The 15,273-nt window shown below is 40.7% G+C and overlaps 1 protein-coding gene across 5 annotated transcripts in view; it reads right to left on the bottom strand.

Annotated features, from left to right (window-relative positions):
* Positions 1-15,273, bottom strand: part of GPATCH2L (G-patch domain containing 2 like) — a 58,708-nt gene that overhangs the window by 18,532 nt on the left and 24,903 nt on the right. For 2 of the 5 annotated variants that reach the window (XM_066341434.1, XM_066341435.1), the window contains exons 4-8: positions 13,387-13,563; positions 11,801-11,880; positions 8,611-8,678; positions 7,442-7,481; positions 5,102-5,187 (exon numbers count right to left, since the gene is read on the bottom strand). In XM_066341434.1, coding sequence (XP_066197531.1) covers positions 5,102-5,187; positions 7,442-7,481; positions 8,611-8,678; positions 11,801-11,880; positions 13,387-13,563 — 451 coding nt within the window. Of the gene's footprint in view, positions 1-5,101; positions 5,188-7,441; positions 7,482-8,610; positions 8,679-11,800; positions 11,881-13,375; positions 13,564-15,273 lie in introns of those variants that run through there. The other 3 variants (XM_066341436.1, XM_066341437.1, XM_066341439.1) reach the window with 3 other exon arrangements.

The raw sequence follows: 15,273 nt of genomic DNA on the forward strand, positions 1-15,273 counted from the left end.
CTGCTGCCGTCACAGCACCCCCAGCAGACACCCCCCCCCAGACACCGGACTAACAAAAGGTTCCTTCCCCAAAACCCTGAGGTAGAACCTGAGGCTGTTTACTGTGGCTCCAAAGGTCAAAATTAATAGCATGAATTGAGTCTTCTTCTTGCTCTTTGAAACTCCTAGTCGAGTGGCACAGCCAGCTGGGCAAGCAACTCTGATATGCAGATCATAACGTTTGTGAACAGATAAAATGAATTACAATGAGCACAGCCTATCATATCGCAAATCTCTCATGAGCAGGAAGAGCTTTCTCTTTTTTACCCAAACACTGTCCAAATGCCTCCTTTTTTTTTTTTTTTTTTTTTTTTTGTATCTTTCTGAAGCCGGAAATGGAGGCAATCAGACAGACTCCCACATGCGCCTGACCGGGATCCACCCAGCACGCCCACCAGGGGGCGATGCTCTGCCCATCCGGGACATTGGTCTGTTGCAACCAGAGCCACTCTAGTGCCTGAGGCAGAGGCCATAGAGCCATCCCCAGCGCCCGGGCCAACTTTGCTCCAATGGAGCCTTGGCTGTGGGAGGGCAAGAGAGAGACAGAGAGGAAGGAGAGGGGGAGGGGTGGAGAAGCAGATGGGCGCTTCTCCTGTGTGCCCTGGCCGGGAATCGAACCCAGGACTTCCGCATGCCAGGCCGACGCTCTACCACTGAGCCAACTGGCCAGGGCCCAATGCCTCCTCTTATAGTCCATTTGAGGCCATTTAAGCAACTCAAGAATCTGTACTACATGCCATTAGCCAAGAGCTCTAGACGCCAACTCAGAGGTTATAAAGGTAGGGCAGTAACTATATAACAAAAACATTAGCTACTGGTATATGAAATATTCAAATATATTATTTTATTTTGATCACCATTAGCCAATTAAATATTAATATTTCCATTTTAAAGATGAGAAAATCGAGGTATGGGGAGGTTAAATCATTTGCCCAGGTAAAGCCAAGATTCTTACCTAGGTCTAATGTCCACTAATATGAGATTAAGAACTTCAAGAAGAAATAAATGTAAATGGTGATATATTACCAAATCACTACCCAAAAGAGAGGTCAGGGAAGTTGGTGAAAACTCAAAGCTGCCATGAGATGTTCAAATCCTACAGCTGGTGGCCTGTGCATCATGCCCCGACGTGGCAATTGATAACTTCTAGTTATGGTTTCTGAAGGCAATCATGGCAAGAAAAGCTATCCTGAATAATCAATACATCTCTCATTCTGGGAAAAGCTGCCCACAGCAGTGGTTTCAACCGCTGGTCCGCGAAAGAGTTAACCCCCCTGATTTGAACAAAGGAATTTCCGGCGGACCTGCAGTTGAAAACCACCGGCCTACAGCACTTGCTCCTTATTACTATTCTCTGACTGTGTCCCTGACAGCAGTACCACTGCCTCTACCAGAACACCAACCACACCATCTGCTGTTTGAGCAGCAGCAATTCTTAACACCTATACCAAGCTTACTATTTTAATAAAAACACCCCAGTACTAACAACCAAAACAACCAAACCAAAACAGCGGTGTAAGAACTATCCCTGCACCCTGCCAACTATCCAACCACCCATACACCCACCCAGCCCCCCACCCCTCTGTTCATCACTACATGCAGGGCACTGTGCTAAGCGCTAACTAGCACTCTCTTCTTACCTACAGTAGTTCTCCAAAGCCAAGAGAAGTCCAGTGTCCTGCCTCCCAGGAGTCATGCTCACGCTATCAAAGCAGAGTTCATGTCATTTATGAAATGAGACTTCCCATTAAGCAAATTACAAAGCACCAGTCCCCAAACCACATGCATTTCAAGCAATAGTTCTTAACCTGCCTGCACATTAGTTACCTGGAAGCTTTAAAACAGTGCCAATGCCTGGGCCTCATCCCAGACCAGTTAAATCATAATCTTGGGAAGAGGGGCCCAGCACGGATACAGTTTTTAAAGCTTCTCAGGTGATCCCAAAGTGCAGCAGGGTTGAAAACCACCAAACTTAAGTATTTCGAGAATGGTATTTCTGAAAAGCTCTTAACCCACAAATCTATTACGTGGCACAGACACCACAAAGACCCCTCTCCCATCTACTGCACCTGTCATCTGGGCTATATTGAAATGAAATATCCAAATGATCGTTTAAAGTCATGGTCCCATTATTTCTTTGTTCACAGCGATGAAACACTAAACAAGAGAGTGCCTTGAGGTCACTCCTGGCCCCCAGCAGCCTGCAGGCCTCACGCTGAGAACCAGAGCTGTGTGGCGCTCTGGCAGTGAGGAGGTGGTTAAGGGGTCCTCACCCCGACGCAGCCGAGTGGGGAGGACTGCGGAACCGGCGTGCCCAGGCAGGAAGCAGCCTCGCTCAGTAACCTGACAGGGAAACATGCACAGTGCAGGCATGATTATTAAACTCTTTGTGCTCTTAAGGAGAGTAATTATAGGCATGTGAAAAAGGAAAAGCACTCCCCGAGGAACTCTTCCTCACATGCTTCCCAAGAGGCACTAGGGCCATTAAAAATTCCATGATGAAGAGGAAAACAGCCTGGGAACAGCCAGGAGGCAATACAGCAAATTAATACACCAACCCTCCTCAGGGAAAGCTGTGATAAAACAGGAAACACTTCTCTCTTCGCAAAATAAAATTATACCACTAATGATAACATAGTCACCACACACACACACACACACACACACACACACACACACACACACACACGTCGTTCTAATGATGGGTATGAAATTCCCAAAGCTGTCCAGATGCGTTGAAAGAAATGTTTCCTACTATAAAGTGGAACAAGAAAAAGATAAAATTTCCATTCGAAACAGTTTTAATAGTCTTTCACTGGCCTCTTCCCTACCACCACCACCCTTTAACACTGCCCTTCCTAGGTGCCAGGTGTTGTTAAATGGTCCGCTCTTCACAAAACCACCATCCAGTGCTGAATCCAAGCTTATCTGACAGCCACACTGAAACCAGACTGCTTCTTCTTTACTGCTCCCTTGCCGGGCAGGGACCCCACTATTTCAAAGGAATGAGATGGGGCCCCAGGGGCTCAGTGTCTCGTTCATCATCCACATTTTCTAAAAACTGCATAGAGGTCACTTGTGCTGACCATTCCCACAGATCAGTGGTTCACCAAACTTTACTGAGTGCGCACCTCATGAGTACAGTATTTGAGCAAACACGCCATAGATACCTAATACATACACACGAAACAAAAACAAGTACTGCTAGACTAACATATGTACAATTTAGAACAAAATAATTAAAGGATAAGAAAATAAATAAATGTAAGTTTAAAATTTTTCTTCCCCTTTCCAAGTAACCTCCCATATGCAACCCACTTTGAATCCACTACCGTAGGAAAGATGTGTAGAAGGACAAGCTGTGAACTGTAATTGCCCACATGCTCTCACCTTGCTTTCAGCAATAAACACTATTTCCCTAGAGCTGAGGGCACCAGAAGCACACCGAGGCTTCCTATTTCCAGGTCCAGCTACAACCACTGCCAGCAAAAAAATGACAACAATCATGTGGATCATGAGATGCACAGAGAAACAACTAGTTGGCACCCACTCCAGCCAGGACGAGGCTTTAAAGTCAATGGGACACCTGAGAACGCATGGATACTGAGCAAGTACAGCTTCCTGCAGCAGGGGTAAAAGCAGGCAGGCTAATAATCCACTTTCACGTCTGACACGATAGGTGCTACTTACAGCCTTTCCCAAGAGCATACATGGCCATTATTTTATTTGGTATTAAGACAAAAAAGCTTGAGGACTGCTTTCCTATGTACTGAAATCTTATGTCGTCCAAGATAGCTTGAACGCCACTTCCTCCAAAGAAAACCTCCCTGAGAGAAGCAGGGGGTCGCTCCTCCTGTGTGTCCCAACCAGGAATTGAATCTAGGACGTCCATACACCAGGCTGACACTCTATCCACTGAGCCACAGACTAGGGTCAAAGAACTTTTTCCATTTAAATACTTCTCCAGCAGAAGGTCTGACAGTTTATGGTATAGAGTTTGTTATAGGCCATAGTGGAAGTTCTAATTGTATCCATGAAAGAATATTATAACTTCTTTGTGAATTCTGTACCCCAAAGCTACGAGCATATCTATTTAAGAATGTATTAGGAAGAAAAAAATCATCAGAACCTTGGAAAGAAATTTTTGTGCTACTAGAATTAAGAAAAGTCCTTTGGTTCAGCCTATTAACTGCTCTTTCGTGCACAATAACCCTGTGAGAGGACGCTACAACTAAAACCGTATTACTTTGCATGTCGCCTAGCTTAAGAGAATTTATATTGAGAGGCGCTAAATTCATTCTGCTATGCAGGCTCAAGATTCCTTCTGACAAATACATACTAAATGCCTAGTAAGTGCCGGACACTGTGTTCAATGCTTGAGGATATATCGGGGACCAAGACAAAGTCTCTACACTTTGAAGCTTTACAGTATTCTTGGGGGGGGGGGCTAATAAACAATGTCATTATAGAGGTATTCAAGCTCCAGAAAGAAACAGATAACAAGTAGAGAGTGGTAGAGATGGCCCTTTAAACAGGATGTTCGAGAGGCCCTCCCAGAGGTGGTGGCCCAAGCCGAGATGCCACGGAGCCAGTGCTGACGCTGCTCTGGGACGCAGTCCAGGCCAGGGGAGCGTGGGGGAAGGCTCAGCAGCGGGACAGGGCTGAGCCCCCCCCCCAGTGCAGCCGCGTCTCTCCCCCACGAGGAGGAAGACGCTTATGAAAGGGGTTTGCACACACAGGCAGAAGGCAGATGATGCAGGATTCTGCAGGTCATGGCAAGGACTGTTTAATGTTCTCCGAAGATGGGGCTTATAGTGAAGAAATATAAAATATGAGCCAGGAGACTTTGGGCAGAGTTGAAACTTAAATGACATACTAGTCACAGGAAAGATACCTCGCCACTCTGCCTCAGTTTCTGCATCTGTAAAACGTCCAATGACCTCAAAAGGTTGTGGTAAAGATCCAATTGGATACCATACACAAGCACACTTTACAATTTACAAAGTGTTATAAAAAGGAAAACGGCGCTGTCTGGAAGAAAGAGCCTCCAGAGGACAGTTACCTGGCCGAGCAGTGGGCGGGGGAGCATCTTCGGTGCGAGGCGTCAGCAAGGACGTCCAGGGAGTAGAGGGGAGAAAGGGGGTTGAACTGCAAACAGAAGTAAGATCACTTTAGCAGGGCTTGCATGAAACCGACCTGATCAGAGGATAACCTACTATGTGATTACTTCTTCCACTGACCGTTCAAACCCCGCTGTCCCACAGGTACCATTCAGAAAGGCTGTGCACCTCCAACAGGGTACTCTAGCCCCCTCATCTGCCACATCTCACAGAAAGACTGCTTCTTTTTCAAATTTTTCTGATAACTAATCAATTAAATAGCAGAAGACAGTATAGTTGACCCCTGAACAAACATGGGGGGATAGTTAGAGGTGCCAACCCCCATCACAGTCAAATATCCACGTATAATTCTGACTTCCCCAAAACTTAAATAACAACCTACTGTTCACTGGCAGTCTTGCTGATAACAGAAACATGGTTAGCACATATTTTGTATGTTATATGTATTATATACTATATTCCTACAAGAAAGCTAGAAAAAAGAAAATGTTATTAAGAAAATCATAAAGAAGAGGAAATACATTTCAGTATTTATTTTTAAAAATCTATATATATATATACGTGGACCTGCACTATTCCAATTCATGTTGTTCAAGGGTCAACTGTACTTTATAATCAACGAAACGGGAACTTAATGCCTACTGATGATCAGCCCTTGTGCCTAAGCATGAATTACCTTTTCATTTCCTTATCTTGGCAGGTATTTCCGGTGAATACCTGGCTGGCACATACCAGCAGCACGGTGTAGTGGAAACGGAACCACGTTAAGAATTAGAAAAGCTAATGTTTAGTTCCAGTCTACCACTGACTAGCTATGTATTAAAAACTACATAATCTGTTTGAGCTTTATCATCCTTACCTGTGAAATGGATGGACCACTATTTGTCTTACCTATTTTACAGGATTATTATGAAGACTGAAAGAAACATTGCTTTCAGTTTACAAAGTAATTTCAGTTTCTCATCTATAAAACATCTGTGGACCTCAAAAGGTGGTAGCGAGGATCAAACGGATACTATTCAAAAAAGTACGTCAATATATGTTTATTAGCTTTCTTTGGACTTTTTCCACAATTAATAAACCTCCTCTAAAATTTCAGAGAGAGGAGGCAGGGAGGGAGCAGTATCAACTCGTATTTGCTTTATTTTAGTTGTTTATTGCTTGCTTGTCATATGTGCCTTGACCAGACAAGCCCAGTGTGTCGAAACCAGCTACCTCAGTGTTCCAGGTCGATTTTCTACCCACTGTGCCACCATAAGCCAGGCTAAATTTTCAGAACTAAATATACTTAAGACTGAAAGAACTCTAAATTTCAAAGGCACATAAAAGAATACCAACCATGGAACTGTTCTCTGTGTCAGAGGTTTAGTAGCAGTTCTTTGAGCTCTATGACTTTGGAGTATTAGTTTAAACCTCATCTGTAAATAACAGCTCTGGACAAGGTGATCTCCAAAGGTCCCCTTCCGCCGTTAGATCCTCTGACACAAACACAATGAGCACTCTCGCTTAGACTTCCCCAAACTGAAGTTTCTCACGTACCATCTTAGTGACTTTTTCCTTATCTGCCCACCACCTGCACTATTTACTTCATATTTTTATATCAGTTATTATTACTCAGCCTTGTCCTTACTCTATTTCAATGAAATAATAAGTCTGATATAATGATTACATCTACTTTATAACTAATCACCAAGATAAGATACCTCTCTCCCCTCCAAAATCAAAAGCTTCCAATGTAAAGGAACAATAGTCACTGTTAGTGATTTTTAAATTATGACCCCTGCAAAGGAAAAGATATGCCGAGGGCTCCCTCTGGGGTAGCCAGGGACAAGAATAAGAGGACAAGGTTCTTGGCCCTCAACCGCACTTCCCCAAAGCGGCTCTACCATCTTCTGCTTCCAATGTGTAGGCTTCAACACTGCAATTCCCAGCACACGATTCTGAGGCTGAACTAACCATAAGATGAAATGCATTCTGATTTCTTACTGCAAAGTTCAAAATTAAAATAAAAACGGGGTTCCTATGAAATATGGGGTTCCTATGAAATATGTGTTACAAGTAAAATACTAAAGATCACATCAAAACCTAATAAGGGGAATTAGCTACAGTTCTTATCTGTGAACATCTATTCTTGGGAAGCGGTCCTCATCGGAATAACATAGGGAGCAGAAACCTTACCTCATGTGCACAAGCAGAAATAGAAGGAAAAGCAGAAGCCAATGCGTTACTCTTTCTAAAGAAAAGGAAATTAAATGATAAAGATGACAAAGAAAAGACCTTACCTGATTTCGTTCCCTTTTCCCAGCTGATGGTAACCAGAAACTAAAGAGAGGGAGAGAAGAACAGTAAAGAAAACAATAACAGAGGTATGACAACTATAGAGAGGAAGAGAAGATACAAAATGTTGGCATAATGAAGTGAAGAAAAAGAAAGAAATGGGAAAAGATGGAACTGGAGGAGAAAAAATAAGAGATGTTAAATGTGTATGAACTTTTTGCAGAAAATGACTCTTTAAAGAACAAAGCCTTGTAATGGAATGTAAAAGACTAGACAAGACACTACAAATAACTCCAGGATTATGGTGTGACATCAATGCACTCTCAGTTGTGTGGTGACACTGGATCCCAGTCAACAAGGGCATAAACTACACACACATCTTGCTTACTTTGTGTATTAAAAATTTGACCAGGCTGGATAAGTATAGGATCATAATTGGGTAATGACCAGGAAGTGTTTAGGAGACATCCAAGAGCCAATCATGTTAGGGGACCAGGGTGTCACAGGAAGGGGTGCAATGATTTTCCTACAGTTATACAGGCTTTTTAGTTGTACTTATCACAGTTAGAACAAAAAGATATTTCTCTATAGAGAGGTATAAAAATGGGAAGAGAATATAAGAAAATGTAGAGGCAATCATCCATTTTGAACAAAAAAATTTTTAAGACAGAATAATGAGTTTAAAATATAATATCTTAACTGGAAGCTACTTTTATAAATATAGCACCTATAGATATAAAAAAGCAAAGAAATAAAAACTAGTCTGGAAAAGAAAAAGTAGTCGCTCTCATAGATTTAGGGCAGCAGTTCTCAACCAGTGGGTCGCGACCCCGGTGGGGTCGCCTAAAGCCATCGGAAAATACATAATGCATATCAGGTATTTACATTCCAAATCATAACTGTAGCAAAATTACAGTTATGAAGTAGCCACCAAAACTATTTTTTGGTTTGGGGTCACCGCAACATGAGGAACTGTATTGCGGGGTCACGGCATTAGAAAGGTTGAGAACCACTGATTTAGGGTATTAGCCATGTTGACTGTTATAAAATATAAATCTTTTAAGATTGCCTCTTTCTGCTCTCAAGTCGAATTTCTAGGTTCCTTTATAAAACGTTCCACTGCCTCCTTCTCCAAGAAACAGACTAGAACAGCCAATAAATACATAGCACTCACTCTTTCTGCCGGGAGTCACTAATGATGTGGCCTATCCTCTCCGTACCCAAAGTACTTATGCTGGGCTCCTGAAAAGACAGGAAGACAAGAGTGTCATCTAACCACAGGAATATATAAAGCACAACCTGTCATCAAGCTCACACTTTCCCAAAACTGTGCCAGCAACTTCAAAGGCATATGTCAACTGTCGATCTCAAGATCCAAGAGCAACTGTATTTCTTTTTATGGGACTATAACTTAGAAGTATTTCACATTACCCTACTTATTTTTCTCTAGTGTTCCAAGAAAGTTATTAGAAACATTGTTCACTGTACATAGTATTTTACTATAGTAATACCTCCTGGAGTTATTAAAGTTTACAGAAATAAAAACACTTTAAAAAACCCAAGAGCAGCTAATTTTTAACAGGCCAGAAGCACATCAAGCTTCGTAGAGTCACATGATTATAGTCCAACAGCCTTCATAATGGCATGCTACAGAGTCCACCCTGGTAACACCTACATACTTACTGAGTAAAATGTATACACGTCAGAGTACTTCTGCAACTTGTAAAATTTGTCAGCTGTCTTTTGTCTGTTAAATGTCATCTCTTATAGTAAAAATAGAAGTGTGTATAAATTGGTTCTTAAATTTGGGATTCTCAAGATTGCAATATGAAATCTTACCATAACACCACAAGCAATTAAAAAACTAATCATCTCCAAAAATTGGAAAATGGCAGAAGGCACTCACCCTTCATTTAATGTGAGCACATCTACAATGAATATCTATCACAGAAGCTGGGAAGCATACCAGCAGTAGATGAATAAGAGTTATGCACATATGAGTAACTGTTAAGATGAGAGAGCATAAGTCACAGGCATGAATGTCAAGAATGTCAAGCCTGTTACTCAAACACATTTGTTTCCGAGTAAATATTACTATCTGTATTCATCTGTGTATATAATTAGCTTAAAATTAGGATACACATTTTAGCAGAGCTGGCTTTAGAAAAATTAACTTGAGGTCAGATTCTGGGCAGGAGCGGAGCTAAGTGAAAAGGTTCCTCATACTGTATTCTTCATATCCTTCATCCCTTATGCCTCCTGGTCACAGACAGAGCCGTGGTGTGGGGCCAAGGGGAAAGATGGGTGAAAAATGATCTATTTGTTACAGCAGAAAAATTATTAACTTAAAGTGCCGTAATGTTTAAATTTACAGTTTATTACTGTGTAAATTACAAGCAGTACTTTGTATAATTAGCAGCTCACTGGCAGGGAGCTGTGAATGAAACTCATTATTTATGATTACAACTTAGAAAAGCATAAAGGGGTGGGGGAGGGAGGAAGGGGGCAGAACAGTGACCTCTGCTAGAAATGACAAATATCCCTTTTTAAGGTGATGAAGATGAATTAAACAAATATTATTCCATTCATCTGAAATCCTTAGAGATGTCCAAATAGGCCCTAGTTTTCTTCCAGGCAGGCTAAACGCAGCCTTCAAGATGAACTGGTTTACTTCCATGGAAGTGAAAGGCTCCTGTATTACAGGTGCTGAAACCAAGTAAGGCAGGTGGTAGGAAGAACACTGTCCATCAGGCTTAACCAATAAAGAGGAAAAAAATCAAACCATTCTCTTTCCCACTCCCAATCTCTTGCTTCCCTCCATCCCAAGTCCTCACTTCTACCTTGCTAGCTGTCAATAATAAGTGCCCAGAATAGCAAAAGCAGTCTTTTGTTGTCAGGGAACAGTGATGTAAAGAAGGTATCATTCTTCCAATAATCAAACGTCATTCTAATTAGACATTGAAATTAGACATTCTTTTAAAGGTAAAAAGAATCTAAGTTCATCTGGAAATAAATGGCCTCATTTCTTCTGCATGACTAAAACTTCACAGTGCTTTTATTTCAGTGTAAAGTAAAAACACTTTAAAGTGTTTTTATTTCAGAAAAACAGTTCCCTGATTAAATATAAAACAGTAGCTCTCTGAGGGCAGCCAGAATGTGGCTCTGACCACTACATATCCGACTTGGCACAGCCTGCCACACAGTAGGCATTCTAAATGCCTACTGAGTAAACCAACTAATTAGTGCTCCAAAATGTCTCCGCCTCCTCATTCACTGTCCACCACCATCTTCTCTGACTGGGTATGAGCCCAAATCTTCACCTATAGTCAATCTCAAAGCTAAAGTAAAAAAGAAATAATTTTTTAAATTTCAGTTAAAAAAATACAAAAGAGAAGTAGACCTGGGTTTAATTCTCTACTGTGCCACTTCTATTTGGATAACATCAGACATTACTGAATGTCTTTGAACCCAAGTTTTTCTCACATGCTAAAAGAGAAGATCACCTTGTTTACAAGGTCGTTGAGAGGATGAAATAACCTAAGTTCCTAGCACAGATCCTGGAAAAGGCAGAGCTCAGTAGCTGGTAGATAGTCCTCCCTCACAGCCAGTGGCGGGGGGGGGGGGGGGGGGGGGGGGGGGGGGGAGTGTGTGTGTTGAAATTTGATAAATTCTTTCCCAGTTTTTTGATGAATTCTAGAATAAAAGACCAAAGATAGGATAGAAGAAGCAATCATGAATTCAGGAGAAGTCATAAAGAAGCCAAGAGTATTTTAACTTATATAATAATAAGATGAATCAAAAGAATAGAAGAGACAGATCAGGCCTGTAGATTTATAGACAATAGATACTGTCATGATTTATAGACAATAAAGTTTGCTTTGTCACAGCTTCTATATGTATTAAACTTCATCCTTTATGTGTGTATCCATTAACCCTTTGAATAGTATGGATGTTCATGTATGTCCTTGTGCCTCCTGACCATCCAGAGTACAAGTGCACAAAAATTTTTATTTTAAAAATGTGTAAGGCAACATTAAAAAAAGGCAAATGTATGTCCTTCTTGTTTCCATAAATTGATTATCTAACAAACATGAATTTAAGTTAATGAAACTGGAACTGGAACTAATTTCATTTCTTTTTTTAAAAACTCATTCCCGGGGGTCAGCAAGCATGAAAAAACTCACTACTCAAAGGGTTAATATCCGACATAATGTTCAGTCTTAAGAACTTACAAAATATTCCAGTTGGCTTAATTAACCAGGGTGCTCTGCAACCCCTTTGATTATCAAGCCCCTTTGATTATACAAATCCCATAGAAAATATTACTCTCCCACTGAGCCTGGTAACCAGGTAAGAGCTATCACCTTCCCAACAAGCCTTCTTCGCCCCTTTCTGAGGCATCGAGCCGCAGCTCCAGGCAGACGATTCAAGCGAGCATGGTACCCTAAAAAAAAAAAAAAAAGTCCTCAGTAACTGAATGCAGAAGATTCATTAGCAATGACATGCTTCTAGTACACCAGAGGCCTTACCACCTAGGATCTACTAGAATGACCCTTAAATTAGTATCACTAGGCTATTTGTCCAGGATTTATTATTCCCATTCTCTGTCACTAGCAGTATGATCTAAGGCATGTCACTGACCTTTGACCTAGGCATCTTCATCTATTAGAAGGATAGCCTCTTGCTCAGCCCTATCTTATAAGGGTGAAACCAAATGAAACAGCACATGGAAGGTACTAATAAACTGAAAAAAACTAGACAAGGAATTACCAACAATTTCATATTATAAGTTAAATGTAGTTATTATTCAAAAACATTCTAATTCATGAAAAATGGTAAAAATACCGTGTATAATCTAATTCCATTTTGCTAACTTCTGTATGTACTCTACATACAGAAAAGAGAAGTGGAAGAAATGTTATCAATGACACTGTTACTGGGTGTGGGGTTACAGGCCATTTTAAGTTATTTCTTCCTCCTACTCTTGCTTATTTGTATTTTAACTAGTAAAAGAGCTTTTAGATATGGTCATTGAAATGTTTGATAAGTGTAATTAACAATTTGCCTCAGCCAGAGAGAAGTCTTTACCAAGAACCAACTTCTTTGAGAAGGACTTTCAGTCACCCAAATCCATCATAACAAAATGCTGTAGGAGTTAACAGCTCTCAGTGAAATTCTGATCATCAACATCTTCAACAGACACTTGAAAACTGACTATCTGGTTGGCTATTGATTACTGAGAATGCTAGAATCATAAATTTATAGAGTTAAAGGAAACTCTTGAAACAGTTTTATTCAATGCCACAATATCTTAATGGCCCCAACATTCCAAATGAAGCGAGCATCACAGTCACAGAGCTCGGTAGACCCTCCCAGACAGTATTATCAGATTCCCTTCTCTTTGTCCTAGGCTCTTTCCACCCCACCTTGTCACATTATCACTGAAGGAAAAGCAAAGGGAAGGGATATATATTTGTGTTAAACTCCACAATAATAGAATTATTAAAATTATTTTTAAAATATTTTTAAATCATCCACTCAAAAAATGTCCTTGTTACTTATCTGTGGCTGTTCTTACTGAAATCTGTCCTTTTCCAAGATCCAATGCTTCAGGCTTCCAGTGAGCAGTCAACAGCCCATCAATCACAGCAGGATAAATAGCTGGGACATGCTTCCTGAATCTGGCACTAATGGCAATGGCAAGCGGGAGGAATGCCCTGTTTATATATATAAATCTCCCAAGAGTCTCCTAGGACTCACGTGGGTAAGAATGGAGAGAACCTCAAGTTTTGAGACTTACCTTTAAATCCTCTAGAAAAATGTCTGGACAAGCCCCCAAATTCAGAGAGTTCATGTGTGCTTAGAGGAAGGAGTATGCATATCATAGGATGATTCTCCTCAAAGAGAATCATGAAAGTATAAAGTATAGTTTGATCTCCTCAAAACTCACCTCTTTGAGCCGGCCGAGAAGGTAAAAGGAATGTGGAATCCGAAAGTTTATCCAGTCCAGAATCCATCCTTTCTACTTCAGAGCAATGATCAGGAGCCCACTTGGGCAGAAGATTGGGGACAGTGAATCCTGGGACACACTCTCCTTCGTAGAACCAATCACTCTGCTCATCATCTCCTAAAGTAAAGAGATCATTTTCATATGCTGGAATTTTAACATTCTATCAAAAACAAAATGAAAAGATGACTTCTCAGTGTTGGAGGTTTAAGTATACTTTTAAATAAGGTCAAAGTACAATAAATTGTTTTGATCATTCTTCTTGATCCCTATGATGATGAAAACTGGGACATCAAACTAGTTTCACATAAATGTCATAATGTGTTATATTGGAATGCTTTTAATAGTATAAAAATAAAGCTATCATTTACTAAGCCCTTACCACCTACTAGGATCCATGCTAAAAATCTATAAATATGTTATTTCTTCCAAACCTTACACTAACTCCACCTTAGAAATGACGCAACTAAAACCCAAAGAAGTCAAGGTTAGGTAGCACATGATGAAGACAGGATTTGAACTCAAAGCCTGACTAACTCCAAAGTCTTTACCACAAAAATAAACCGTCTCTCATGTACCATTCTCAGAGGTATAAAAGAACTTGGAGATCCAAAGCACAGTATTTCTCAATTGAAAATTAGATGTTCCTGAGGGATTTCTTGTTATATTTGCATTCCTCATAATAGGTGAACAAAGAAACCCATACCTTGTTTTTTCCTTGGTACCTCATTAATGGGACACACAATCATTTTGACACTAGCAATTCAAGCTACCATGAAAAAAATCACCAGAAACAAATAATATAATCCCAAAGGCTTATTTATATCATTTGTCCAAGGCCATACTCTTCAATAATGACAAAATCAAACTAGACCCATATAGTCAGATTCTTGGTTCAAACTTCTTTTTACTGTCTACAATGATACCATCACAGTTTCCAAAAATTTATTCCTGCCAACAAAAAGTAAAATATACTGCTCACAAAAATTAGGGGACATTTCAAAATGAATATAAAGCTATAAAATATCCCCTAATTTTGGTGAGCAGTGTAGATAACTTTGTCTGCCACAGTCCCCTTTTAAAATAGTAAGGGTGAAGGAAATTATTACAAGAACACCGGACGAGTTCATACGCATTCACTCTCTAATGTATACTGGATCTCAGAGAAGCTGCCCGGGACATGCCAATCACATGAAGTATCAGCTTCACGGGCTAACTCCCAGGATGATGACAGCTCTTAAATCACTGTAGAGAGCACTAAAAGGGGAAATGAAAGCTGCATACTGGTGCATAACAGCAGGTACTGCTACTAAAGAAATTACCCAAAAGTGTTCCCTTAAAAAACCGTAACATCAACAGCTGTTTCTCTTCAACACTGGTTCTCAGCCTTTAGTATGCATCAGAAGACAAGGAGGGGTTGTTAAATCACAGACTATGGCCCTGTCCCCAGAGCTTCCGATTCAGGTCTGGGCAGGACCAAAAATTTTAACAAGTTTCCTAGTGATGCTAAGCTGGTTTGGGGACCACAGTTTGAGAACCACGACTCTAAAAGCATCTCATCAAACAACGTACATAGATGAATTAAAAATAGGCATAAGAATGAACAATAATTAGTTTCTCTGTATTTCAATATATTAATTCCTTTCTTTTTTTTTTTTTTTTTTTTTTTTTTTTTCTTTTTTCTTTTTTCTGAAGCTGGAAACAGGGCGAGACAGTCAGACAGACTCCCGCATGCGCCCGACCGGGATCCACCCGGCACGCCCACCAGGGGCGACGCTCTGCCCCCCAGGGGGCGATGCTCTGCCCATCCTGGGCGTCGCCATATTGCGA

The sequence above is a fragment of the Saccopteryx leptura genome, chromosome 6, assembly GCF_036850995.1.
Source record: "Saccopteryx leptura isolate mSacLep1 chromosome 6, mSacLep1_pri_phased_curated, whole genome shotgun sequence".
Taxonomy (NCBI): domain Eukaryota; kingdom Metazoa; phylum Chordata; class Mammalia; order Chiroptera; family Emballonuridae; genus Saccopteryx; species Saccopteryx leptura.